The sequence below is a fragment of the Pseudonaja textilis genome, chromosome 1, assembly GCF_049901715.1.
Source record: "Pseudonaja textilis isolate UNSWEBS1 chromosome 1, rPseTex1.2, whole genome shotgun sequence".
Classification (NCBI taxonomy): Eukaryota; Metazoa; Chordata; class Lepidosauria; order Squamata; family Elapidae; genus Pseudonaja; species Pseudonaja textilis.
The window spans coordinates 191,244,342-191,271,358 of record NC_141990.1 but is presented as its reverse complement, the minus strand read 5'-3'; the positions used below and the strand labels follow the sequence as shown (position 1 = coordinate 191,271,358).

General features: G+C 37.9%; 1 protein-coding gene across 2 annotated transcripts in view; it reads right to left on the bottom strand.

Moving 5' to 3' along the window:
- LOC113434113 (sodium channel protein type 2 subunit alpha) overlaps positions 1-27,017 on the bottom strand; it is an 86,840-nt gene that overhangs the window by 31,926 nt on the left and 27,897 nt on the right. For both annotated transcript variants that reach the window (XM_026697124.2, XM_087920032.1), the window contains 9 exons: positions 26,864-27,005; positions 26,396-26,602; positions 23,852-24,124; positions 18,912-19,262; positions 17,664-17,796; positions 16,039-16,277; positions 8,796-8,969; positions 6,805-7,161; positions 4,044-4,529 (listed from right to left, as the gene is read on the bottom strand). In XM_026697124.2, coding sequence (XP_026552909.1) covers positions 4,044-4,529; positions 6,805-7,161; positions 8,796-8,969; positions 16,039-16,277; positions 17,664-17,796; positions 18,912-19,262; positions 23,852-24,124; positions 26,396-26,602; positions 26,864-27,005 — 2,362 coding nt within the window. The remainder of the gene's footprint in view (positions 1-4,043; positions 4,530-6,804; positions 7,162-8,795; positions 8,970-16,038; positions 16,278-17,663; positions 17,797-18,911; positions 19,263-23,851; positions 24,125-26,395; positions 26,603-26,863; positions 27,006-27,017) is intronic.

Sequence of the window (27,017 nt, the reverse complement as noted above, 5' to 3'; positions counted from 1 at the left end):
GACCATTGTGGCCACAGTCAACAAACCAGACTGTCTTCTCCTGATTGAATCTGGAGGACCTAAGAGTTTCCTTTGCTCCTTCTAATGTATGTTCTATAGTTCTAGTATAGCATCAACAACGGTGGTGCCGGGAAACAGGTGTGTAACAGGGAAATTACTGAAATGTAATCTAACTAATTCTTCAAAGTAGAATCTAAACAGCAAGTGATTATTCAGAACAAACTGAACTATATCTCTAGAACTGAATTATTCCAGTACCACAAAAATCACATACAGCTTCAGATATGTCTTTTCTTTCCTTCCTTCACATCTCTCTTAACAGGGGATATTCTATTGGATATTCTATTCTACTGGGCTAGCACTGAAATTAATTTAAAAATTAAGTTCATTCCCTCACTTTGGTTTCTATAAGGAAGCTTCCCCTAGTCTTTGTTTTACTACTCTTCATAATTAACAGAACCATAAATTAGTAGATACACCAAAGAAAAAGTGCATCATCGTGCCTCCCGTCCCTGTCCAACTGTCCCCATTTAATTGTATCTATATTCAGTATTCTTACTCATGTTTATACTTATACCTATTATTTTGTAAGCGTTTGACAAATCAAATCAAATAAATAAACAAATAAACAAACAAACAAATAAATGAAACAAGAGTTTATTTTCTTTGAGGAAGAAGTATAGGATCTTTTAGAAGGGAAACATGTAAAATCCCTTAAAACTCTGTCATTCCCAGTTTGGAACTTTAACAGAAATGTAAGAAATGTCTGTTTTCCAAGATGAAAATATTTCTTTAACTATAAGCCAGAGGTTTCCATATCTGGTAACTTTAAGACTTGTGGACTTCAACTCCCAGAATTCTCCAGTCAGCAAAGGCGGGTTGGAGAATTTTGGGAGTTGAAGTCCACAAGTCTTAAAGTTGCCAAGTTTGGGGACCCTGCTATAAGTAAATAAAAAGAGGATTGAACACTTTTGTCTTTCCTGGCAAATCCATAAATTATTTCTTTCATCCAGTTCAATGAAAAAGCTGGCCTTGCACAGTGTTAAGTTATTTACTGTCTGTGCTAAAATAAGGCTACATTCTAGTATGTTTACCTAGAAGTAAGGTTGCACAAATATTGCATTATAGGTAGTCCTCAACTTATGAACACAATTGAGCCCAAAATTTATGTTGTTAAGTGAGTTTTGCCCCATTGTATGACCTTTCTTGCCCTGGTTGTTAAGTGAATCGCTGCAGTTGATAGGTTAGTAATCCGGTTGTTAAGTGAGTCTAGGTAGCAAGTCTGGCTTCCCTGTTGACTTTGCTTGTCAGAAGGTTGCAAAAGGGGATCGATCACGTGACTTTGGGACCCAGCAATGGTCATAAGTATGAACTAGTTGCCAAATGTCCGAATTTGGGTCACATGACTATGGGAATATTGGAAAGGTTGTAAAACAATCATAAGTTACTTTTTTCAGTGCTTTGTAACTTTGAATGGTCACTAAATGAACTGTTGTAAATTAAGGACTACCTGTACTTACTTTTGAGTAAACATGCTTGGAATTTGGCTTATTAGCCCTCACTTTCAAAGAAGTAGACTGTTAGTACCCAAATGTTTACACTTCATTGTTGTTTTATTTCTATTGTGTACTCTTTACTTCTTGTGTGTTCCTCATACTCATGCTACTGACTTCACTGTTCTGCAGAAATGCTCACTCAATTCTGCCCTGCTCTTGTGGCTTCTACTTTACCCTCTAAAATAGTTTGTATGATTTAGGAAAAATCATGATAATTCTTTCTGAGGTTAGAAAAATGAACAAAATTGCCACCTCTCCCCCCCGCCCCCACCCCCAGGCAAAAAATCCCAGAAATATTCAAATGCAGGTCTGACTCAAACATAGATACTGTTCTTTCTGCATTGCATTGGCTAGGAAGTGAAACTTGAAAGTGGTGAGGTGCTTAGGTCTGAAGCATTTCTTCCAAACAATTTTTGAAACATGCATAGGCCTGGTAGATCCTATGGAACCTTTTCCAGTAAACAATGAAACTAAGTCAACGGTTTCCTCAAATCCCAAATAACTAACGTTTATGTGCTTGAATTTTTCTCAACCATTTTCGCAGGAGGGTAAAATATTCCACACACACACAAAAAAAAAGGACAGTAAATTGAACAAATGCTAAAGAATCTGAATTCTTGGTTTCTTGAAACTAAAACTTTCTTTAACTAAAACTAAAAATACTAAGAATGAATGTGCTTTTATTCTCCCCCCCCCTCCCCAATACATATCTTCTTTTTTTAGCATGGCTGAGGGTTCTCCAGAATAACATCCTAGGGAGGAATATTTCCTTACTATAATGTAATTCCTACACAAGGAGACAAGCAGAAGTGTATTGGAAAGCCTAGAAAGATTTGGTGTTATAGAAATGGCTAGCTAAATATTAATATCAAAAAGTTGAGGTTGGAGTGTATTTATCTTGAACTGTGCTGGGAAGAGTTGGAAGTCAATGCCCTCTTTTCTTTCTTTGTCTCTCTCCTCTTGAATTTCACAACTGTTCCCTTTTTCTATTTTCTTTCCTTTTTTTTTTGTATTTTATACAATAAAAATAAAAAATGGAGAAAAGGGAAGGAAAACCTAGGATGAAGGAGGATACAGTCTTTAAAATGGTTATACAAATCCTGGATCATCAAAGAAAGGAAAGATCAGCTCAGCCTTCATTGCTAAACACCTAAAAAAAACCATAGCAGCCAAATGGTATGCACTGTAGAGAGATGGTCTATTAATGAACACAAAGATAAAATGAAGACTAGTTCAAAAAAAAACCTAGTTAATCTCTTAAGTCATAGCCATAGGTTAGCTTTACTGCCAGGGGTAGGATTCAAATTTTTAACAACCAGTTCTGTGGGCATGGCTAAGTTGGTGGGCATGGCTTGGTAGTCATGTTATTGGCTGGGCGTGGCCAATTCAATATCACTCACATCGAGGCACACATCTTCTCACCTGGCCTCTTATGACTGTGTGGATGCTACAGCAGGCGTAAGTGTGAAAATGGTCATAAGTCACTTTTTTCAGTGCCATTGTAACTTTGAATGGTCACTCCACACAAGCAAAGGACCAGCAAAGGAGGGGGAAAAAAACCTCCAGAGAAGTTCCTGAGACAGGAAGTCTCGTCCTGCCAAGAATGTAATAAGGCTTAACGGAGAGGCAGTTTCTGTAAGCAACACCAGAATGTTTCCTTCCTGCCTTCCTTACAGGATTAGGCCAGTAATTTATTCTAACAACCGGTTCTCGGAACTGCTTAGAATGTTAACAACTGGTTCTAGCGAATAGGTGGTAGAATCCCACCCCTGTTTACTGCTAAGTAAAATAAGGGAGACCTTGTGTTTCTATTGTAAAAAATGCAATAGGCTATTTGGGGTGGGGTGGGGTGGAAATCAGCTAAGAAAATTCCAAACATGTGGTCAACAATATCTCTCTCAATAGTTCTCCTTCCATAACTGTGCTCAATCAGACTAGCCAGCAATCTATCATGGCTGCTTTGATATAAGTTACAGTTGTGAATTAATGGGCCTAGATACACTCTACTGACTCTGTAATCTCTTCCTATTCATCTAATTGTTTGTTTTTGTGCCTTTAAATAAGTTTTGACTCCTTAAAACTGCCTAGATAAGTCCATGTGGCTTTCATGCCAACTTTTTCAGAAATGGTTTGTCATTGCTCTCTACCTAGGTCTGAAAGAAAGCAACTGGCTCAGAGTCGCAAAAATGGCTTGTATTCAAGATGAGACTAAAATACACCGTCTCCAAGTTCCTGGCTTATAACCACTACACCAATCTGGTTCCATATTACACAGAACAAAACAAACACCAGCATTATAAATGAAATACTAGTTTATAACAGCAAATGAATTCATTGTTATTTTTTTAAAATAATTATTTTTATTTAAAAAGACAACTATGTTAATCTTTTAAACTATATCATATAATTCAATGTAACACAATTAAAATATTTTGTGTCGCTATTTTTCTGCTTAATATTATATATTATAAATATAAGAAGGCCTACCTCTTTGCTTCCTTCCAGGTCAGATTCACTGCTAAATTCCTCTGTGTTTATATTTTCAAAATCTGACTCTCCAACTGCAATTGGTACAGTTACAGTAAGGCCGGGATTGTTTATAAATGACATGTAATCATTTTCATCAATAATATATTTTTCCACACTGCTGCCTGTTTCTAAACCGCTGGTTGTTCCATTTCCATCTTTCAGATAATTAACATCCTTAGTTATTTCAACCATGGTATGGTTGGAAATGTAGACATCTTTCTTGTGGTTTAGCTCTTCAAAGACTTTGATATCATCTATAGCTTTCTGCTTTCTAACTGTGCTTTTTTGGACAATTTCTCCCAATTTTTTCTTAATGTAATCTATTCCCTTCTGAATCCTTGCCACAGCAATCTGGAGATTGTTGGTCTCATTATCATCATCAGTAGCAGCAAGATTGTCTGAACTGAAGGAGCTCAGAAGCAAGGCTAGAAACAGGTTTAATACCTAAAAGACAAAGAAGGAAAGCACCAGATGCAGATAAGTTTTATTATATAAAAGTAAGATTTATAGCAAGAAAAAATGGCAACCATAGAAGAGGAACTTTGCTTATGAAAGGGGTTCAAATATTCTTTCCTGGTCTTCTATACTGTATTCATCAGCAAGCATGAACAGTGGTCTGAGATTATGAGAGTTGTTAGTCCATCAACACATTATATCAGGAAAAACAGAAGTGAGGTACAGAATACCATGAGCTACTTCAGTTCCAGATCTCCATTATCTATTCTGATTAAATGTATTCATCGACACCATCACAAAGGGCCAGCATCACCTTCATGGTTAGCAGAAATCAGAGAGGGAATGAACTGTGTCATTTATCTTAACTCTCAGCAACACTCCAAAACCTCATAAAATAAATAAATGAAAGGTACACACCAATTTTTGGTGTGTTAAAAATAGAACATCCAAAGCAAAGGTTCTGTTCTCCTTGCTTTGTGCTATAATCTTTTTAATAAAAACTTATTAAATTCATATGGTGTCCAATTCCCAGTGACTCTGGGTGGTTTATATGTAGAACAGGATTTTGTTGTGTTAGTTTTAACCTGGAAAACATTAAAATACGATGCCTCTTAATTCTGAGGACCTCACAACCTCAATCTGCAGTACACTAGACTGGGCATTAGAATCAACACACTCCAAATATTTATTGATGTTCCTATTCTGCATTGATTCTCTATTCCTTTATTAATTCTATGAACACAGTACTATAAGATATCCAGTTGGCCCTTATGGAACAAAATTTGATCTAATCAAATAAAGCAGTTTCGTTCTTATCTGTTTTCTTTTCCCAATTTCTCTATATAGGTAAAATGTTATGTAGGGCAGTCATTTAAAAAAAAAAAAAGTGTTAAAGCATCCAGAAAAAGGAAGTGCTGTCACACAGTCAAGAGCTCCCTTTTGATCTTTTAGCTGTTTCTGGCTCTTAATGAGACAAGTTGTTTTCATACTGTGTGATGGTTTGTTTCTTTTGCTACCGGAATGCTTTTCAGGAGAGATCATTCAAACAAAGCTCCTGGGATCAGTCAGCCAGCATATTTAAAAGCTAAATCAAGCAAATATGAAAAAAGTGTTAGCTACAGGTAGTCCTCAACTTACAACAGTTCATTTAGTGACCATTCGAAGTTACAACAGCACTGAACAAAGTGATTTACGACCATTTTTCACGTCCTTTCCAGCATCTCCATGGTCACGTGATCAAAATTCAGATGCTTGGCAACTGACTCGCATTTATGTCGGTTTTAGTATCCTGATATTATGTGATCACCTTTTGCAAACATCTGACAAACCAAGTCAATGGGGAAGTCCAATTCACTTAACAACCTTGTTACTTCATTAACAAATGCAGTGATTCCCTTAATAACTGTGGCAAGAAAGGTCGTAAAATGGGGCAAAACTCACTTAATAAATATCTCACTTACCAACAGAAATTTTGGGCTCAATTGTGGTCGTAAGTCAAGGAGTACCTGTACATATAAGGCCTCACAAAGTTAAATATGTACGTAATTAAAGTCAACTGATTAAATGGAGGATGAAAGTATGTCTATGTTCCTGCTTTATGTTCATCCTTAATTTTAAAATAGTTAACAAATTAATAGACTCTTTACCTAGGCTACTGCTTAGCAAGCTTTCAGATGTAATGAATGTACTATATTATAGGTAATATTAGAAGTAATCCCAATAAATACTGTAATGTGTGAATATATTGCATCCTATCAAAGAGGATTTCAGAAATTTGTGTTGGTGCATGCCCTTCCTTACCGAATCTTTTAACTCTAGTTGGAGTGGGGTGTGTGTATGTGTTTGTGTGTGTGTGTCTGTGTGTGTTCTGACACAATTTAAAGTTTAGCATCACAAAACATTTCTTCCAAACCGCTGTCTACATGTTTTGGTCTGATGCAAGACAATGGTGGGTTTAGTAAAGCCAGTCTGCATTGGGTCAGTACTTTCTTTAATTTTGGAAGAACAACCTGAAGAGAGCACTTGAAGTGTGAGCACCCAGTTCTGATTCTCTTTCTTCCCCGTTTTTGCATACTGCAAAGAAAAGTCCACTTTATCCCCAGGGGGTAATTTATGCTTTCAATAATCCATTATGCTAAATGCATTCACATTGAGATGTTTTGTGTAAAGCCTCAGAAGAAATTAAACCGATCTTTAATCTAGTGATTTTTCTGTTGATAACACACAGTTACTGTATTGGACATAAAAAAAACAGAGCACTCACCACTAAATTTCCAATCACCATGACCAACATGAAAACAATAAGGCACATGGTTTGGCCTGCAACCTCCATACAGTCCCACATGGTTTCTATCCATTCTCCACAAAGAACTCGGAACACGATCAAGAAAGAGTGGAAAAAATCATTCATGTGCCAGCGAGGGAGTTCGCAGTCTTCTGCGATCTTGCACACACATTCCTTGTAGCTTTTACCAAAGAGCTGCATACCAACCACAGCAAAAATGAAGACAATGATGGCCAGGACCAAAGTCAGATTTCCCAAAGCACCAACAGAGTTGCCAATAATTTTGATCAGCATATTTAACGTTGGCCAGGATTTTGCTAATTTGAAAACACGAAGCTGAAAAGCAGCGGTAAAGAAATACAATTATTAATATACAAAACTATGTGGGGGTATCTTTTATACCAGCGGCCCCCAACCTTTTGGACACCAGGGATCAGTTCCGTGGAAAGAGGTTTTTCTGAGGACCGGAGGGGGCATGGTTTTGCATGTTGCCTGCATCCCACGGATGGAGCTTCACTTATTTGTGCAGCCCAGTTGCTGGCATGCCACGGAGCAGTGCTAGCCCATGGACCAGGAGTTGGGGACCGCTGTTTTACAGCACAATTTAGAAAAAGAAATAGAGAAAGAAAGAACTATGCTGCTTTGTAATGTCCTTGCTCCCAAAGTGAGTGGACCATTTAAGCCCAATATTTTCAAAGTGTCACTCAAGATCTGAAACAGTATTTATTTTATTAAACAGTGTTTTTATTAAAACACCCAATAAAGAAAACACAGAAAATGTTTAGAGAAAAAGGAATAGGATTAAAGTACAATTATGAACCAAGAACCAATAACTGGAGTAACTCTTAAATAGAGACTGAAGATCAGGGAAAGGACTTAGGTAAGGAACTGAACAAGGCTTTGAATTCATTTAAAATAAAACAAAATGCACTATTTTCTCTTTATGATGGCACCTAGAAATCACCATACATTCAATTCCTTCCTGCATCTTAGGAAATGATGCTCCATAATTCTGGGGAATTGGCTTAAATTCTCTCTTTATTCCCAACAGCCATGCTACTGTTCCCAGGGAAAATTCAAAACCACAAAAACCTCCAGCAAAATCTTCCTTCACTACAGTATAGTACTCAATGGGAGATATTCACATTACTAGTGGTATCCATCCATAGGCCAAACATAGGCATGCTCCGGTGCTTCCACTACTAGAAGTGTGCGTTTCTTACTTAAACACGTTAGATGAAATATAAGCTAAAGGTCAGTAAGACCTTTCTTGAAATCTGAGAGCGATATTTAGAAACATATTTTAATTTACACTTAAATAGTGAACATAGTTCTCACGTTATTTCTTATTTTTAAGACTTTGTGTGGGGCATTTGCACAGTAATATAAACAGTGCTTAAACAAGTTACCGAAGATATTGATCAATTAATCTCAGTTGTTGTTTCTAAAATTCATAAATTGAGAATTTTGTTGTTTCCTATTTTTTTGAGATCTAAAAGTTAAAATTTACTTTTCAAAAATATTTGTGTTCTTCTAGCATTGTTTTGAGCTATACTGAACATTATTTAAGTTCAAAAACTATAATATTAATAATTATGAAGTAAGAAAACTCCCTTTACTTGAATAATGGCTGTTTCAGATTTCCGTTTTTATTATTAATGGTTGTAAGACCACTTTTTGATGTTTTAAAGGACATTATGAGGGTTTTTTTCCCCAGTTCCTGGAATATGATTACAGTGCATGGTTTCTAGAAGCATACTCTACCCAGCCCAGATTAGAAACTGTTCATTTAGCATCTTTAAATTCAGTTGCTCAAGATCACTGTAAGCTTTACAAATAATTTTTAAAACAGTAGTATAAAGAAAAACATTCAAGAGTTTTACAGTTCATTGTAACTATACTGATATTGTTTGTAAATATAAAGGCATGGAATTTGGTAAAAACATTATTATATTTTTTGATATATTTACCAGTCTGAAGGATCTCAGGACTGACAATCCTTCCACATTTGCAAGACCCAACTCCATCAAACTCAGGCTGACTATGATGCCATCAAAAATATTCCAGCCTTCTTGGAAATAATAATAAGGATCCATGGCAATTATTTTGAGGATCATCTCTGCAGTGAAGATCCCAGTGAAAACCTATATGCAAACATTAGTTTAAGTATGATTTATGATGTTTTGAAATTAAAGCAAGTACTTAATGCAAAGATTTCCTATTTGTGAGAATCACTTTTTTATATTGAAGCAGAACATTAGTACATCTAGATCAGTAGAGTTGTGTCCTTGTAGGGAAATATCAAATTCAGATTTTTTGGGACAGAAAGCATCTGTTCTACTACTGAGTTATAATTCCTCCCCATAGAAAATGCAGATACAGTTTGCTATAGAGCACAGGTGTCAAACTCACTGCATCATGTCGATGTCACATGACGTATCGTGATAGGTTTTTTGCCTTCATGGAGCTGTGGTGGGCATGGCCTGTGCATGACACATCTGGCCTGCAGGCCGCCAGTTTGACACCCCTGCTATAGAGGTAAAGCATTGCAGAGATACTAAAACACAGGTTTAAATGCTTTCAAACCAAATACATATGCTTTTAATATGTAATTTCAACAGAGGACTCTTTTCTTAAGCCTTTTATGTCTATGTATCTCACATTCCAAGGGTGTTACTATTGTGTAGGGTAGAAAAACTCCTTGTTAGCAATAAAACACAGAAAAATGACTCTGGCCCAATCTAACCTTTCTTAAAGGTTTGAGATACTCTGCGTTGAACTCTGAAGATATAAACAGGATAGATGGAAGGAGGGAAAGGGAGGGAGGAGGAGAGAGAGAGAGAAGCAAATGTGAGTTCTAGGCCAGTTGGGTGAGTTTAGGCCAGTTGTTGTAGTAGGGAAAACAGGAGGGAGGAGTATTACCTATGTTCTCTGAATTGCATTATATACAGAAAAGTAGGTTTAAAATGTTAACTCCCTTCCACAGCATATCTTCATCCTTTTTTAAAATTTTAATTTCTGCAGAGATTTTAGATGATGATGAAATAATTTATTAGATTAAAAGAAATCTATTATTTAATTTCTTATTAAAAAATAACTTGGGTTTAATATTATTTGCTTTATGTTTTATAGAAGTTAATCATCATACTTCACTGTAGTGTTAGTTGAATAAAGAGAAATTTATTCATTATAGTCAATAACTATAGTAAATAACTCATTCCAATCAGTGTATTGCCAACATCCCTCATTTATCAACTGGAAGACTCAAATCCAGAAAGCTCTCACTAGCACTTGCACAACATTTGCCCAATAACTTTAAGATTGATTCCCAATGGAAAGCCAAATGGGCTGCTGAACACCCAGACATAAGAATATAAATGAGCCCATGAAAAAGATGCCAGGCTTTGAACTACCACACCAGCAATGGACAATCCTGAATAGGATTTGCACCTCATATGGTGTCTGCCGGAAATCTCTCTATAAATGGGGCATAGTATCCTCCTCTCAGTGTGACTTCAGGGTCCCACGTCAAATTGTAGATCCCATTGTGACTGGCTATAAGATGAGGGCATATACCAGTCCAGTATTTTATTTTTTAAATATAAGTGATGATGTGCTTCAGTGGTTAGATGGCCTAGACATTGGTATTCGAACAAAAATCTTTTTAACATTTACATTTTATTGTGTTTTAGTAATCTAGGTGAAATGTTAACATATATTGCTAATCCATGTACTGACATGCCATACCCTAAATAAATATAGTCAACTGCTAAGCACAAATCTAGGGAATAAAAATAAGTATATTAATTTCAGGCACAAATAAAGAAAACAAGGTTAACAGATGAATAGGGTAACATTCTTGAAGCTTTAAATTCCAAGAGCAAGGAGCACATTATGCATGAAATCCATACAGCATGAAGGCAGTTTTTACATGCTTTCCTGAACATGCTTTTGTCATCTCTGCACACTGCTGAGGTAGTCATATGAGCAATGGCCAATACAGTGCAGAACAGTGCTTTTCAAATTTGGCAACTTTAAGACGTGTGGACTCCAACCCCAGAAACCCCCCAACAGCATATAGCACGCATATTCAAATTGCCAAGTTGGAAAAATACTAAACTAGAAGAAATTTCCCCTTAAATACATTTCTAATAACATACTGCACTGTATTCTGCTTTCCTAAAATGCTCTGACTGAAGCCCTCACCAAAATGTATGCCTAATTACCGTATCAAATTCTAGGGATTTAAGAATACTCTACTGTTGATATCTACAAGACATCCAGATCTGTTTCTCAGTCAAGAAGAATAGACATTTTTCAATGGACAAAAGTCTGAGGTATAGATAAGGCCTTGGTGGCAGAACAGTGACTTAGAGCTGTTTTTAAAAATGAGAGAGGCAGGGCTTATAGTCAAGGTTTTTTTTTGTCCTTTAGGGTTCTTATTGCTTTGTTTTTTTCTTGATGTGATAAGCCTATGCAGTTTTTTTTTTTAACTTTCTGTTTTCTTTTCTGCACTGAAAATAATCAAGAACAAGAACTGTTCAGCAGGAAATCCTATTTGGTTGCTGAATTTCAAGGGCACCGTTTGAAAGGATAGGGTTTTAGGCCTTGCCTGCCGTCTGTTCTATAAAATAGCAGAAAGCTGTAGAATAACCCGCTGTGCTGTAGTCTAGAGCGTAATCCAGGAAAGAGCAACACCATGTTCTCCAGATCATCAAGATGACTGTGGAAAAAACCTATGCCTTTCATTAAATGTACACTATACATTTGCAATCTTTATAGATCAGAAATATGGATCTATAAATGGTATTAAGCTCTATGTCTGCTACCTGGCTTCATCTTCCACATATTGTCATGAAGTTTTGGCATGAACATATGATTTCTGGCTATAGAAGTTAATATCTTGGACATTTTCAAATCTCTGGCTTAAATTAAATAAAATTAAAAGAGTGACATTTGCTAATAAAAACATATTGTGAGTTTCAAGAGTGAATAAATTAACTTATTAACAATAACTCAATTGTTATTTCTGATTACTGTTTTCTCTCCAATATTAACGCAGCAATATTACATTGAACAATTTTTAAAAGTACTTTCAGAAATATGAGTCTCTCAGATAAGTTGAAGAAGTTAAGTAGTTCTGACATTACAATATGGTTCAGAAAGTTTCTAGCATTAGAATTTTACAAGTGGACAAAGATGGTACCACTAAATCAGCTTATAGAATTATGTATAGGATAAACCTTAATGTTTCTTAAAATGATCTCTATTAAGAAGCTTAGCTATATTTAAGATTGCATAATATTGTCAAACAATATTACTAATCATACTGAATGTAATAGTAGACTTCATGTAAAAGGAATCATCTACTTAAGAGCTTTGTGTAGTCATTTCCCACTGCTCTTCCTTACAAAGGAAAACTGCCAATGAAATTTCATTACACTGGCAACTTCAGGACAATTTCAAGCAATAATCTTGCCCCTTAATGAGTAGGACACTTTAGTTTAAGACTGTTCTGCATTGCTTCCTCAGCATCCCTTGGCATACTACTACTAATGCATTACAGAGACTCCTTGAATTAAAATCATAATTGAAGTTGCCCGTTATGACTGTGAGCTGTAACAGTCATAAAGCACGATTTTATAACTTTTTGTGGCTATCATTTTGCAATGATTCGCTATCGGTGCAGTTTTCAGCAAAACCATTGTAAAATGCAGTCATGTGACTGTGGGATTCTGCAAATGGCCTTAAATAGGGCTGTGTTGGTCAATTACCCAAAGTCTGGTCACATGACCGGGGGAGGAAGACTGTCAGAACTTTGGGTCTGGGTTGTAAGTCCTCTTTTTCAGATAGGTTGTAATTTTGAACAATTGCTAAGCAATGGATTTTAAATTGAAGGCTACTGTATCTGTAAAGCATATCCTCTGCAATCAATTGGAACAAGTGAGGACAGGGGTATCAAACTCAAGGCCCAGAGGCTGGATCCAGCCCTTGTAGTGCTTAGATCTGGCCCGTGAGGCTGCCCTGAAAATAGTGAAGGACTGGCCCACAGTGCCTCTGCCAGCAAAAATGGAGCCCGGGCCGCCCAAGCTGTGTTTTTTCTGGCAGAGGGTTGTAGGAGACCATTGTAGCCAAAAACGGACCTCGGGAGCCTGTTTTAGCTGGCAGAATGCTCAGGCCTCCACAGGCACCACCAACATGAGTGATGTCAAGCTGGCCACGTCCACCCCAGCCCCCCAAGGTCAAGCACAACACTGATGTGGCCCTCAATGAAATCACGTTTGACACCCCTGACCTAGGATAAGCAATACTCTGCTCTCATACACCCTTCTTTGCAATCATTGGATAACATCCGGCATTTTTATGAGGTCTAATTTAAATTTGAAATAATATTTTCAAAATGTATTGTAGAACATTGTAAAAAAATGGTCATGGTTTTAAAATTGGAGAAGGAAATATTAATAATATGCTGACAGTGCTATTTGGATAAGCTGAAAATATACAAGATCTGTTACATGCAGCAATAAAAGTCAAGGAGCGCAGTGAAAAAAAATGGACAAAACTTAAACAATGAAGAAAACCATACTAATGACTGAATGGAAATAATCAGCCTTCGACCTAACAATGAAGATATCAATTCAAAGGTTGATAGCTTCTGATTTTTAGGATCAACCACCCAAAGCAACAAACAAACAAAAAATATGCTATAGACCAACATATAGAAAGCAGCCATGAAGGCCTCTGAGAAAAATATCCAGATTACATTATGGTTCTTGAGGGGCCACACAGGATGCGCTTTGTAATACCAACAACGTGGACTTCGTAGTATTGTTTTACTTGCTAACTAACAATTATATTGTATTTTAATTTGTCTTATTTTTCTCTCTTTTTAGATGATGTTAGTGCTTTGATTGACAACTTCTAACATTCCTAAATTTCAAGATAAAAAACCTTCTTTGTTCCCCAGATCAGGATAGGATGGGATGTCTGGAGTTTGTCTTCTGACAAGAGAAAACAAATTAGCACTAATTGATACCTGGTTTGTCTCTGTGAACTCCAAACAACTTTATGACCTTTTCCCCCTCATTAACGTCTTAAATTTTACACCCTTGCTTTCCTCATTTAAATGGTCATGTGGGTTGTCACATGATTTTTCCATGCAAAGGAGGGGTTATTTTTGTCCTGTCCAATCAACTTTTCTCTTGTCATTTCCTGTGATGTATTAATTATAAAAAGGACTGAAAGCTGGGTCTCGAGGTTCCCTATTTGAATGAGAGGAATCCTTTTTAGTCAGAACATTCTAAATAAATTGTAACAAAATGATCTTCCTGTCTTGGTCTGTTTCATTGGAAAGTATGCATGCCGAGGCCTGGGAAACCATATTTGGCTATACCTACAAAGATCAGAACAGGAGACTGTCAGCCTTACCAGGCAGACCAGACAGAAAACGTGACCAGATAAACTAATCATACTTAACTGTAGAGCTAATAGAATCTCGCAGATCTGAAAGAAGAATTCTCCTGCTCCCACCTTTACAGATCAAGAACTTCTGAGCCTCTTCCTCCACCTACTATGCAGTTGCGGGTTACGCTACCCTTATCTGACCATTCACTGGGCGGCAGCATTTCTTCACCTCCTCTTGCAAGGTCTTCACCACGTATCATTATTTTTTATTTAATGACTGCATTTATGTAACTGCCCATCTCTCTAATAGTGACTCTTTTATATACACAAGTATTCTCTGTGACATTCTATATTCCTGAAACTTGGAGTTTGAAGGAGAACATATTGATGATTTTGAACTTTGATATTGGAGAAGACTTCTGAGAATGGAAAATAAATAAATAAATGGGTCGAACAAATCAGCTCAACAGTACTCCCTCACGGTACAAATTATCAGGCTAAAATTAGCTTATTTTGGACACATTATATGAGGAACCCTGGTGGTGCAGTGGTTAAAGTGCAGTATTGCAGGCAAATGCTGCCCACAACCTGAAGTTGGATCCTGACAAGGCTCAAATCAATGGTGGGATTCAAAAATTTTTACTACTGGTTCTGTGGGCATAGCTTGGTGGGCATGGCTTGGCTTGGTGGGCATGGCTTGGTGAACGTGGCAGGGGAAAGATACAGTAAAATCTCCATTTCCACCTCACTCCAGGAGAAGGATACTGCAAAATCCCATTCCCTCCCCACCCCAATAACCTGCTTTCCAGCTCCATTCTCTTGTGCAGGGCAACCAAAGAAGACCCAGCCGATCAGCTAGGACTCGGGAGGCAGAGACTAGATGGGGTTGGGGCCAGTCAGAGGTTGCTATTTGATGATTCTCTGAACTACTCAAAATTTCTGCTACCAGTTCTCCAGAACTGGTCAGAATCTGCTGAATACCACCTCTGGCTCAAATCGACTCAGCCTTCCACCCTTCTGAGGTTGGTAAAATGAAAATTCAGATTGTTGAGGACAAATATGCAAATAATGCTTACACTGTAAACTACCCGAAGGGTGCTGAAAGTGCTCTGGGGCAGTGTATAAGCCTAAATGATATTGCTATGAAAGCTAGAGAAAGGTCTAATGCTGGGAAACGTGGAAGAAAAGAAAAGAAGAGGAGGAGCAGCAAGACAGATGGACTCAATTATAGTGGAGATGAGTACATTGTAAGAAGACCTGAAAGATCATTCTAGGGACAGGTCGTCATGGAGAAAAATCTATCTATGTCGTTGCTAAGAGTCGGCACTAACGTGATGGCACATTCTCAATTAAATCAATCAAGGAAAAAAAAAATGAAGAGTGTGTTTTTCTGATCCAATTTAAGAGACAGCCACTGTATTTTCCCCTCATACAATAGCTTCTTTTCCCCATGAATTTCATGACTATAGCAAGAAAAATTTACCTTTTCACAAATGAAACCAGCAGTTCTGAAACAGGACCAGAACAGTTGTGGGGCTATAATATAAGCCAAAGCTTAGCAGAAAAATTAATAAACTTAATACCCAATTAATTAACTTTGGAGGCCATGAAATTTTCCTGGCTCTTTAAGTTTGTTTAAAATTAAATGTTTTACTGGTGTTTTTTTGCATTGGCTTCAGTTTTTAAGCTTTAATATTTTAAAATCCTTGCAAATTGTACCGCACACTGTCTTAACAATTCCTACCTAAAGATGCTGAACACCCACATATGAGATACAGATATTTTAAATCCTGCTTGCGAAATACGTACCAGATTTCCCACTGAAAGTACTTGGTAGAAATCAGAAGTCATTGGATAATGTTCCATGGCCATGAACAGTGTATTCAAAACTATGCAAATAGTGATGGCAAGATCGACAAATGGATCCATCACTATCAAATTCACAATGTGCTTTACTTTTAACCAAGGGCTCCAGCAATCCCAGATCAAGAAAACATTTGCGAATCTATACCAGCACGGTGGACACTTCTGCCGAGATTCTTCAAGTTCTGGAGATTGATAAAAGAGATGCGTTAGCCTCTTCAATTTAATGTATTCCGTGCTCTGCAGTTTTCTGGTAAGCTACTTGTAAAATTAAGAATGCACGGTAAAAATATGTTTTATTAAGGTAAAGGTAAAGGTTCCCCTCACACATACATGCTAGTGGTTTCCGACTCTAAGGGGCCGTGCTCACCTCCATTACAAAGCTGAAGAGTCAGCGCTGTCCAAAGACATCTCCGTGGTCATGTGGCCGGCTAAATGACTAAATGCCGAAGGTGCATGGAACACTGTTACCTTCCCACCAAAGTGGTCCCTATTTTTCTACTTGCATTTTTACATGCTTTTGAACTACTAGGTTGGCAGAAGCTGGGACAAGTAATGGGAGCTCACTCCGTTATGCGGCGCTAGGGATTCGAACCGCTGAACTGACAATCTTTCTGATCGACAAGCTCAGCATCTTAGCCACTGAGTCACCACATCCCTTACTACTTACTAATGTATTTACACAGCTGATCTAGCAAAAGAAGAGCTTGTTATGTGGCTCAGGGTTGAACCATGGAGGCCTTGGTGCAGTCTGAGCTTGTTTGGTTGCAGACATTTCATGTTACACAGTAAGGTAATGAAATGCCTGCAAGCAAACAACCAAGCTCAGGGAACAACAAGGATCCACAGAAACATGTATTCTTATAACTAAACATGCTTTCACACAGTCTTCAGAATTAATTCTGACACAGGACACTTTAAATGAAACAGATAAGACTCTTACTACCAGTTACTCCTACCTATTGTCTTAGCTGCAATTAAGTCTTATTCTTCACCATAAGAATTTGCTGCAGTTAAACCAGTAAACGCTAGGGGAGAATGAAGGAAGACTTTAATTTTTCAGTGGAAAGTAGAAAAATCAGCACACTTAGATCACGGAGTGCTCTTCATTGTTTTATCTGACCTACTCATTTGAATGAATTGATTAAATTTATGCATACCTTGTTACTTATGATTCTGTGTGGCTAAGAACAGTAACCAAACACAGAGATAAAATTACTGCAACCAAAGAGTTGCAAATATATTACTTTTGAGTCCAGAGTCATAGAGCATTTTAAATTGTTGCATTAATATGCTCTTTTTTAAAATAATCACTTGATTCCATGCACATTAGCTGACCTTTAAATATTCAGGTTGACCTTTGCTTGAATTCTAGCTACCTACTACGTCCCTATATTCCACCTTCTCTGCTACCATCCTTCCCACCTCATGGATGGGACACAAAAAGAAAAAAAAAATCCTATTAAAATATATGCCTAAGATTTCAGCAGTAAAACGGCTTCCATTTGAGAGAATGAAATCAGAGTGATATCACTTTACATTAAAAACAATGACTTCACATTCTACCATACCTTCCATAGTATTTGTAAGGATACTGGCTATACTCATGGCTCTCTGCCTTGCTGCAGATTCTTCCATCAGCTCCATAGAAATTTGATAAGAGCTTAATCTTCTTTTTCTTATTTCTGTTTCAGTTGTTGTACCCTGAAAAAAATTATTTTCATTTTAATTTATTGCAGGAGTGAGAGACAGGTTGAGTGTTGGTCTGTTCTTGGTACTTATGTAACCTTAAGGGGAGGGGAAAACTTTGCTAGAAAAAAACCTAGATCTTATCTGTGTGTCCCAGTTCCTGCTATTAGACAGATAATTTATTATGTGTTAGCGGAAGTAAGATGTTTCCTACAGTTGATTTAAAGATTTTTTTTTCTTGTGTCGCACAAAATGGTTTCAGACTAATCTTTCAGTTTAAAACAGGTGTGTCAAACTAAATTTCATTGAGGGCCACATCAGGGTTGTGTTTGATCTTGGGGGACCAGGGGTGTGTGGTTGGGGATGTGGCCAGCTCGACCTCACCTATTGAGGCTCCATTTTTGGCCACGACAGCTTCCTGCAGCCATCTGCTAGTGAAAATGGAGCTCGGGGGCACCACACATGGCCTCCCCGAGCTCCATTTTTGCTGGTAGAGGGCTGCAGGAGGCCACCAGAGCCAGAAATGGAGCCTGGATAGGCTGTGTGCAGCTCTCCCAAGCTCCATTTTCCTTGGCAGAGGCACTGCAGCCTGCTTCTTCACTGTTTCCAGGGTGGCCCCACAGGTCAGATCTAAGCACCTCACAGGCTGAATCCGGCCATGGGCCTTGAGTTTGACATACTTGGTTTAAAGCTTTATGATAAATCTCTTCACTATAGTCTGAAAATAAGTCACAAAATAATTAAACTTTTATGAAAGTATGTTGCAGGTTTTAATGAAAGAGCACACAAAAATTACTCTGAGGCTGTCAAATATTTATCATCACACCTATTAAGGTGTGCCAGGATAGGAAACAGAAGAATCAGATGAAGTGACTGCACAAGTAGAGCTACTGCTCACCTAAGATTAATTTCTTATTAATTATCTATCCCTCTGTACCTTTTCCTTGAAATGTCCCAACTCTCAAAGAGGATTTTTTTTTAAACTGATTAGAGGTCTGATTGACCCCTGTTAATCAGACTCACCCTCAGGCAATATAGACCTAAGTATCTTAAGATGAAAATAATCCAGAAATACCTTAACAAGTAAGTATTTCAGACAAGGTCAAATACAACAAATGTAGTTTAATCACCTCTGGTAAAAATTGTCCAGTAGGTGAAGGGAGTGCAGGCGGTCCTCCCATTAAGGAAACAACACCATTGCAATCCACTGTGCTGTGCATCTTCCCGTTGGCAGGAAGCACTGGCACCATCTTTGATGACAGGCTCATTTGACTGGTAGTACTGTTGCGACGCTCACTTGTTTGTCTGTTCGGAACAAAGAGAGAATCTCTCCTGCTCTCATTGTCTTCAAGAGTACTATGTTCATCATCAGCAAAGTCATTCTCTGACCCGATATCTTTTGCTCTCCCTCGGAAGCTGAAAATACTCGTTCTGCTGTTGCGCCGTGGGGAAAACAGGGAGCCACGAAAGCTCAGCAAAGACTGTAAGGGAGGCAAAACAGAACATAAACCAAACCAGGTTTATTCTTGGGAGTTATTAGTAGATGAGTAGCTTACCTGATAGTTATCTTTCAGGAAAAGTTATAAATTAAAGAAATAAATGACATTATTCTACAACCTCATCTTTGATATGCCTTCTTACAAATTAAGATATCTAGTTCTGATCTGTTCTACAAGACAACATGAGAAGAACAATGGGTCACATATTCTTCCATTCATCCTCTGTCTGCCTCGAGTGGTACACTTCAAATATAAGGAAATGTTTTCCAACGCCAAAAAAGGCATATTGATCAGCCAGCTGTTGTATACAGTTACGGAGGCAACCCAATGGCTATATCTATTTAACTAAACAACTGCAATTAATCCACCATTTATTAATCATGCTGCTTCATCAATAAATGCTTTCAGCAGCCACAGGAGACTGAAGTGGTGATTTTGACATTGAGAGCAGGAAAAAATCAATTTTTGCTGCTTATCCTTTTATTTAATTGCACTACAAGAAATCCTTAAGGGAAACGTTTGCTTCTTCCCTGCATATTTCATTAGTAGCATTCATGAATTAATAAAGTCATCACCAATGTCAGAAGAAACCACACACACACACACACAAACAATTCATATATTATTGTTCCTATATTTGAATTTCTTTTCAGTAGTTTAGATTCACAATGATCACTGCAACTGCAGTATGCAAACATTTACAAATTTCTTGGTTCAATATTTTTAATGTGAATTTAAGATGCTAAACTAACAAATTTATTTAGATATTTGTACTCATCAATGTTAGTACTTAAGTGCTCTTTTAAGGAAAAGATAGACATAATTGCCCAAGTTACAAGAAAAAGTAACTTTTTCAGGCAAATTTTTATCAGACAACCATCTTTTAGATTTTAGAGAATCCATTGCAATGCCCAAGTACACTTAATACCAAGTATTCATCAATATGATCTCTATTTATCGTCTTAATGTTTTGTACTATATTTTATTTAATGTCCATAAGCTGCTTAGAATCACCTTGGATGAGATGGTGGGGGGGCATATAAGTTTGATAAATCAATATTAAATAAATAAATGTGGAGGAAACAGTCTATTGGTCCTCTTTGCAGGCAGTATTTACTTAAATTCTATAAACCAAGCACTTGAAATCCCCAATTCCCACTCTTCTCATCTCACCAGATCAATTCCTGTTTTATTTTAGGAAGGCAATACTGCTGCTCTTTCCTTCTTGGTGGTAGGATATGAAAGCATCACAGCCCTTCATAATGAGGAAGATTTAACATAAATTGCACAAAACTAAAGTTAAGGGTTTTTTAAGGTCTTTTTTTTTTAAAGGATCAGACACAAATGGCAACTCGGAATCCACACTGTAGTGCAAGTTAGAAATTAGAGGTATTTCATGGCACACAAGCTCATGAGTAGCCCAAATCCCACAAAGGCTGATACAAAGATCTGATACTCTTTAAATTTTTGTTTTTGAAATTCAAATAGGAGGCCGGTTTATACCCATGGCTTCTGGAAAGTTTTAAGGATTAAATATTGCAAATCTTTTATTTGGTGTGAAGACTCTTGTCTATAAAGATTTCTATATTTGGGGAAAATACAACCTAAATTTCTGAGGGCAAATTTTTGGCCAATTTCATTTTCCTAGAAGCCCTGTTTGGCAAGAGAAAGTATATTTTGGGCTAAAGCTATAATATGGACCAGAAAGTTATCCTATCCCAACTTTATATAAACAACATCATTCCAGGTAGATAAACTCTCTCTTGAAACAAAACTATCCATGTATCCATGGAATAGCTAAAGGCCAAGGAAATAAAACACAGCACTTGAATACTGATGAACAAAATTATTTTAGCAGAACAACCCAAGCTTCATTATTTTCTTTGTTTATTTTGTTTATAACTTTATTATTATCTTTGGTCTGGCTTCTTTCTTTTCTAAGACCTCTCCTGAAGAGGCTGCCATGTATTTTTATACAAGTGCCTCACATTTTGTATGATTATGCACTTATCTGTCCTGGTCTGGCTGAGTCAGTTGCACATGCTTGATCATATTGTTCCTTTTATAAGGATTCATAATAACACCTCTTTTAACAAACTACGTAGGTAGATCCCGCACATTGTAATCATTCTTTTATCTGATTCAAATCTAGCCATCACTTATAAGGCAGAAAAATATATTTCTTTGAATGGAATTATTAATAAACAAATGACATAATAGGTGATATAAAGGTTGAGCCATAAGTTTAAATCCAATCCTGTTGCTGTACTTTAGACTTTAGGGCCAGTTTGGTATTGTGGTTAAGGCATCAAGCTAGAAACTGAGACACCATGCGTTCTAATCTCCCCTTTGACACAAAGCCAAATTGGAGATCTTGGGATACTCACTCTCAGCCCCTAGAAAGTAGACAAGGGTAAACCATTTCTGAAAAACACTTGCCAAGAAAACTGCAGGAACTGGTACAAGGAAGTCACCAGGAATCAAAAACCAAGTTGAAGGCACTGAATAAATAACTAATGTTTTTACATGTTTACATTCATAATGCATTTTGTTCTTATGTTTGTAATTATTTTTCTTCTGCTAATGCAAGATCTACTTCAGTCTAAGACTGAAATAAAGTAATTTCCTAATCAAGATTTGCTTACTGATTTTTTACCAGCAATGTATCTGCCACCACAGTGAGAACAATCAACCAATGGAACAGCTTGCCCTCGGAAGTTGTGGGAGCACCATCACTTGAGACCTTTAAGAAGAGATTGGACTCCCATTTGTCACAAATGGTATAGGGTCTCCTGCTTGGGTGGGGGGTTGGACTAGATGACCTATAAGATCCCTTCCAACTCTGATCATCTGTTTTCTGTTATCTGTGCCCCCCCCTTTTTTAAAAAAATTATAAAGTGGAGCCATGATGGCGGAGTGGTTAGAATGCAGTATTGCAGGCTAACTCACTGCTCACTGCCAGCAGTTCGATTCTGACTGGCTCAAGACTGACTCAGCCTTCCATCCTTCCAAGGTCGGTAAAATGAAGGCCCAGATTGTTTGGGGGCAATATACTGACATTTGTAAACGGCTCGGACTCCTCAGAGTACTACAAAGCACTATGAAGCGGTATATAAATCTAGATGCTATTGCTATAAGCAAATGACTTGTATATTGTTGCAAAGATAATAGCATAGATGGGTTCATGTAGTTATTTGATTCAAGGGAGACTTTATTGGTTGTTAATTAGATTTGTTTTTGTGAGGCTTTTACTCAGGAATCAGTTCTGTACCCTTCCTGTAAATAGTGTTAATTTTAAGGGTTTCTTCTTTTTACAGTACACTGTGGAGGACAAGGAAGAAGCCTCCCTGTAGGAATCCCTAACTCAGGTGTTCCCTAGGCAGCGACACAAAGTTGGCTAATTTTTCCACAAAAGCAACCAGACAATCCTGTGATCTCCTGGCTTAAAACACTTCACTATGAGAAGGGCTCAGGATTTTGCCATATCCTATATAAAGTCAATAAGCAGCACACTGTCCATTTTGATTTTATTGTTTTTTATTGGTTGTAAGTAGTTTTAAGGTCCTTCTGAGCCAAAGAGAAAAAGATGAAGGTTTCCCTGTCAATTGTGTCTGACTATAGAGCATGGTGGTCATCTCCGTTTCTTACTCGGGGGACAATTTCTGTGGTCATGTGGCCAGAATGACTATACCTCAAAAGCACTTGGAAAGCTGTTACCTTCCCCACCAAAGAGGGGAGGTACCTATTTATCTACTCACACTTGCATGCTTTCAAACTATTTATCTACTCACAATTACATGCTTTCATGGGTGGGCTGAAGCTGGGGCAAGTAACGGGAGCTCACCCTGTTGTGTGGAGCTTGGGTCTCGAACCCGGGCTCTCAGATGACAAAGTCAGCCCTCCTGCCCCTCTTTTTGAGCCAAAGAATGAGCAAGGGAAACAAAATCCCAGATGGCATCAAATGCAGCAAAAGAAGAAGGGGACTTTCTAAGTGCGCCAATATCTCTATTCTTTCCCTACCTGGAAAGAAAACAAACACTCCCTATAATAGGCTCTTGTCATTAACAGAAGAATTTGTGACTGCATAATATGGTTACCAAATTGGATAACCACATATATGGAAAAACAGTAAAAAAAACAACAACACTCAGGGCTATGAATTTTAAAAAGATGATACCCATTGTAAACCAGAATCAGCAGACTTGTTCTCTTACCCAATAAAATTCAGTGGAAACCATAGGAAACAACTCCAGCATTTAGATACATAGCCTGCCCTGGTCCTTGATTTTTTAAAAAAAACTAAACACTTAAAATGTATCACGTTCTTATAAAAGGAAATTCCATCAATGTGGGACTGATGTACCTTGTTCTGATTTTTGGAGCTGAAATATACATTAGAATCTACTGCATACTTTAGATCAGGGATATCAAACTCGCGGCGTCATGGTGGCGTCACATGACGTATTGGGACTTTTCCCCCCTTCGCTAAACCAGGTGGGGATGGGGCCAGCACGGGATGCATCCGGCCCACGAGTTTGACACCCCTGGTTTAGATGAACACTGTAGCATACCTGGTGAGTTGAGGTTCTCTTTTCATAGGACAAGCGACCTCCCCTTCTGATGCTGTCTTCCGATTCAGATTTGGGAAACCTCTCCACTTCTTCCTTATCTTCTGCTTCCGAGAGCTCCTTCTGCTTCCTTTTCTTCCTTTTGTTCCTTCTGTCTTTGGCACTCTTTGAGCTTAATTTAGATGCCTCTGAAGAACTTTCCAAGAGCTCCCCCAATCCACCCACGCCGCTGAAATCTCTTGATGCTACTGATGCTGCTGCCACAGCTGCTGTTGTCTGTTGTGTTACATTATCAGGTAATTGGTATTACTTGGATTACAACATTCATCATTCTTGTAGAGAATTCCATTATTATTCCAAGGATACAAAGCAATTAAATTGAATGCTAACATCAATAATGGATGTGTCTTCTTCGGAATGAAATAGAAAGGGAATACACAAATGAAGGCAAATATACCTATCCCAGGATAATATTGTAGGATCCAATTGGGGTCGGTCTAGCAGATTGTTACCCAGACAGTGCACATTCTTTCTATGAGAGAAGTTTCCTGAGGATGGGCTCCAGCATGAGTCTGGCAGCTCGGAAGACTAAACCTCTGATCCTGGTGACCAACCCAGATTGGATCCTGCAAAGGAAATTCAGTTTTCTGCAAAGATGGGAGTATAGCAGTCCCAAATGTTTTTAATAAGCCTGCTATTAAGGAAGTGGTGTTTTTTTTTTAAAACTTAGGACCTCTTTGCTCCAGGACCTAAATTCTGACTAAGAAGCCAAATCTTGGCTGGCAAAGCATCTGCGTTGTGTGATAAGTTCAATCCTTTGCCTTTCTAAAGAGGCAGAAAAGTCTCCATGCTCGAAACCCTGGAGAGCTTACTGTCAATAATGCTGAGCTAGATGGACTAATAGTGCGCTCTGCATAAATTAGCTTGCTCAGAGAGGCTGCTAACCCACAATCACCTCTTAAAACATCTGCATAGGGTTGGGTGGGTTTTTTTGGGGGGGGGGGGGTAATACAGCCAACCATTTCACCAGCTGTTCAAGAATCAGCTGATGTCAACGTTTGTAACTCTACTGCTTCTACTGTGTTTTGAAAGTTTCACAGATGCCAAGGTAAGCTATTTTCACCTACTGCATTATTTTTACATTTTCTTGAAGTGTTTATATCAACTGCTTTCCACATATCTGACAGCAGGAGATGAGAGCGGCCAATGTATACATGAATATGAACTTTGGTCATGTCAGGGATCCCAATCACATATGAAAATGGTATCAGCAAAAGCCCCGTTGTTACCTTCCCTTAGCTATAGAGAACGCACCAAATACAATTCTTCCCCTATTCCCTACAAAAGCCTTGTTCAGCTATGCCATTAAGGACTTCAGACAAGGTAGAAGATGAAACTGTGTGTATTTGTTGTATTAACCTCCTGCCCAGTCCAGGACAAGCTCTCTCCAACCTCCACACCAGGGGGCTTCAAACTTGACAGCCTTAAGACTTGTGGACTTCAACTCCCAGAATTCCTCCTCCAGTCATGTTAGCTCAGGAATTCTGAGAGTTGAAGTCCACAAGTCTTAAACTACCAAGTTTGAAGACCCTTGCTCCACACATTCAGTTGGGAGATGAGACGATAAGTGGCAAGTAGACCGCCACTTATGACCTGGAAGCCTGATGGCAGATTATGTGGAGATCTGAACTCACAAACAAGCCTATATGAATTCAGTATTCTCTTAGTGATCTTGGTTGAATGTGTGAAGCTAGAAAAATCAAGGATGGGATAAGTAGAACATGAAAACATGGGAGAATTGCAAGGAAGTATTCCCACTTTTTACATTGTTCAAAATTATCATGCAGATGCCTAAATAGAACTACTGATTGGCCACAAAAATAGGACATTTAAAAAAAATGTTTGTGCTTTAACCAAACAATTTAATTGTTAGAATGGATTGCCTTGGGCATTACTTTTATTTATTTGGAAAAATTATATTGCAGCCTATTCGCACATGGAAACTCAAGGTGGTTTACAGGAATATAAAAACATCATATGTAAAAAATAAAACTAATAGAAGAAAATAATCAAGTAGTAATATACCATGGTGACAACACACCACACAAGCCATTTAATGGGGTCCATCCTACTCTGGGTTGATACCAGACCCCATCTTTCTCCAGCTTCAGGCAATTATTGTTTAGTATGTTCCTGATAGCACACAATGGCAAATGCAGAGATGAGGTATTATGTCACTGGGATGGCCCTACATGGACGGCAACAACACTCCTTATTGTTAATTACAGACTATTTTGATTTAATCTTCTCAGAAGCTCTGGGGGAAAAAAAGTCTAGTATAAACAACTCATATGACAAAAGAAGAGGAAGCATATGAAATCAGTGTGGCTGCATCTCTTCCAGGCTCTGGTAGCTAGCAATATGCCATTCTGATATGAATCCTATATTTTATGCATTATCTATGGGATAAAAATCTGGGAAGATGCACTTAATGCATCCCCCCACATTTCAGCAATTTCAAAACAACATCTTCTAAAAGCAAGCTACCTGAGCCTCTTCTTGCTGTTTTTTCAGTTGTTCCAGCATCTGCTGGAACTCTGCCTCTTTCTGCTCAGCTTCTTCCATGGTGGCCTGATTCTGCTCTTCATAGGCCATGGCCACAACAGCCAGGATCAAGTTGATCAGGTAGAAAGAACCCAAGAAAATCACCAGGACAAAAAAGATCATGTATGTTTTGCCAGCAGCACGTAGAGTCTGGGAAAGTGAGTTGAAGAAAGTAAAACAAACAGAACAAGAACTCATCTACCTGATTTCTAAAAAATCAGTTTTAGTTATTAAAAATCACTATTTTATGATTGCAATCATAAAACTACAATGACATACCAAATAGGCATAATAAGTAGCAACTCTCTGTTGCTAATGTAAAAGCTAGTTACATTAAAATAAATCAGCAGCAAGACTGGTGCTTTTGTTCCAATATCATACATATTAATCTTGCCTCATGACTGTTCTCACCAGTTGGTAAAGATTTTCCCAGAAGTCCTGAGTCATCAGCCGAAAGAGTGATAAGAAGGCCCAGCTGAAGGTGTCAAAGCTTGTGTAGCCGTAGTTGGGGTTTCTACCAGCTTTTATACACACATATCCTTCTGGGCATTGGCTATGAAAAGGA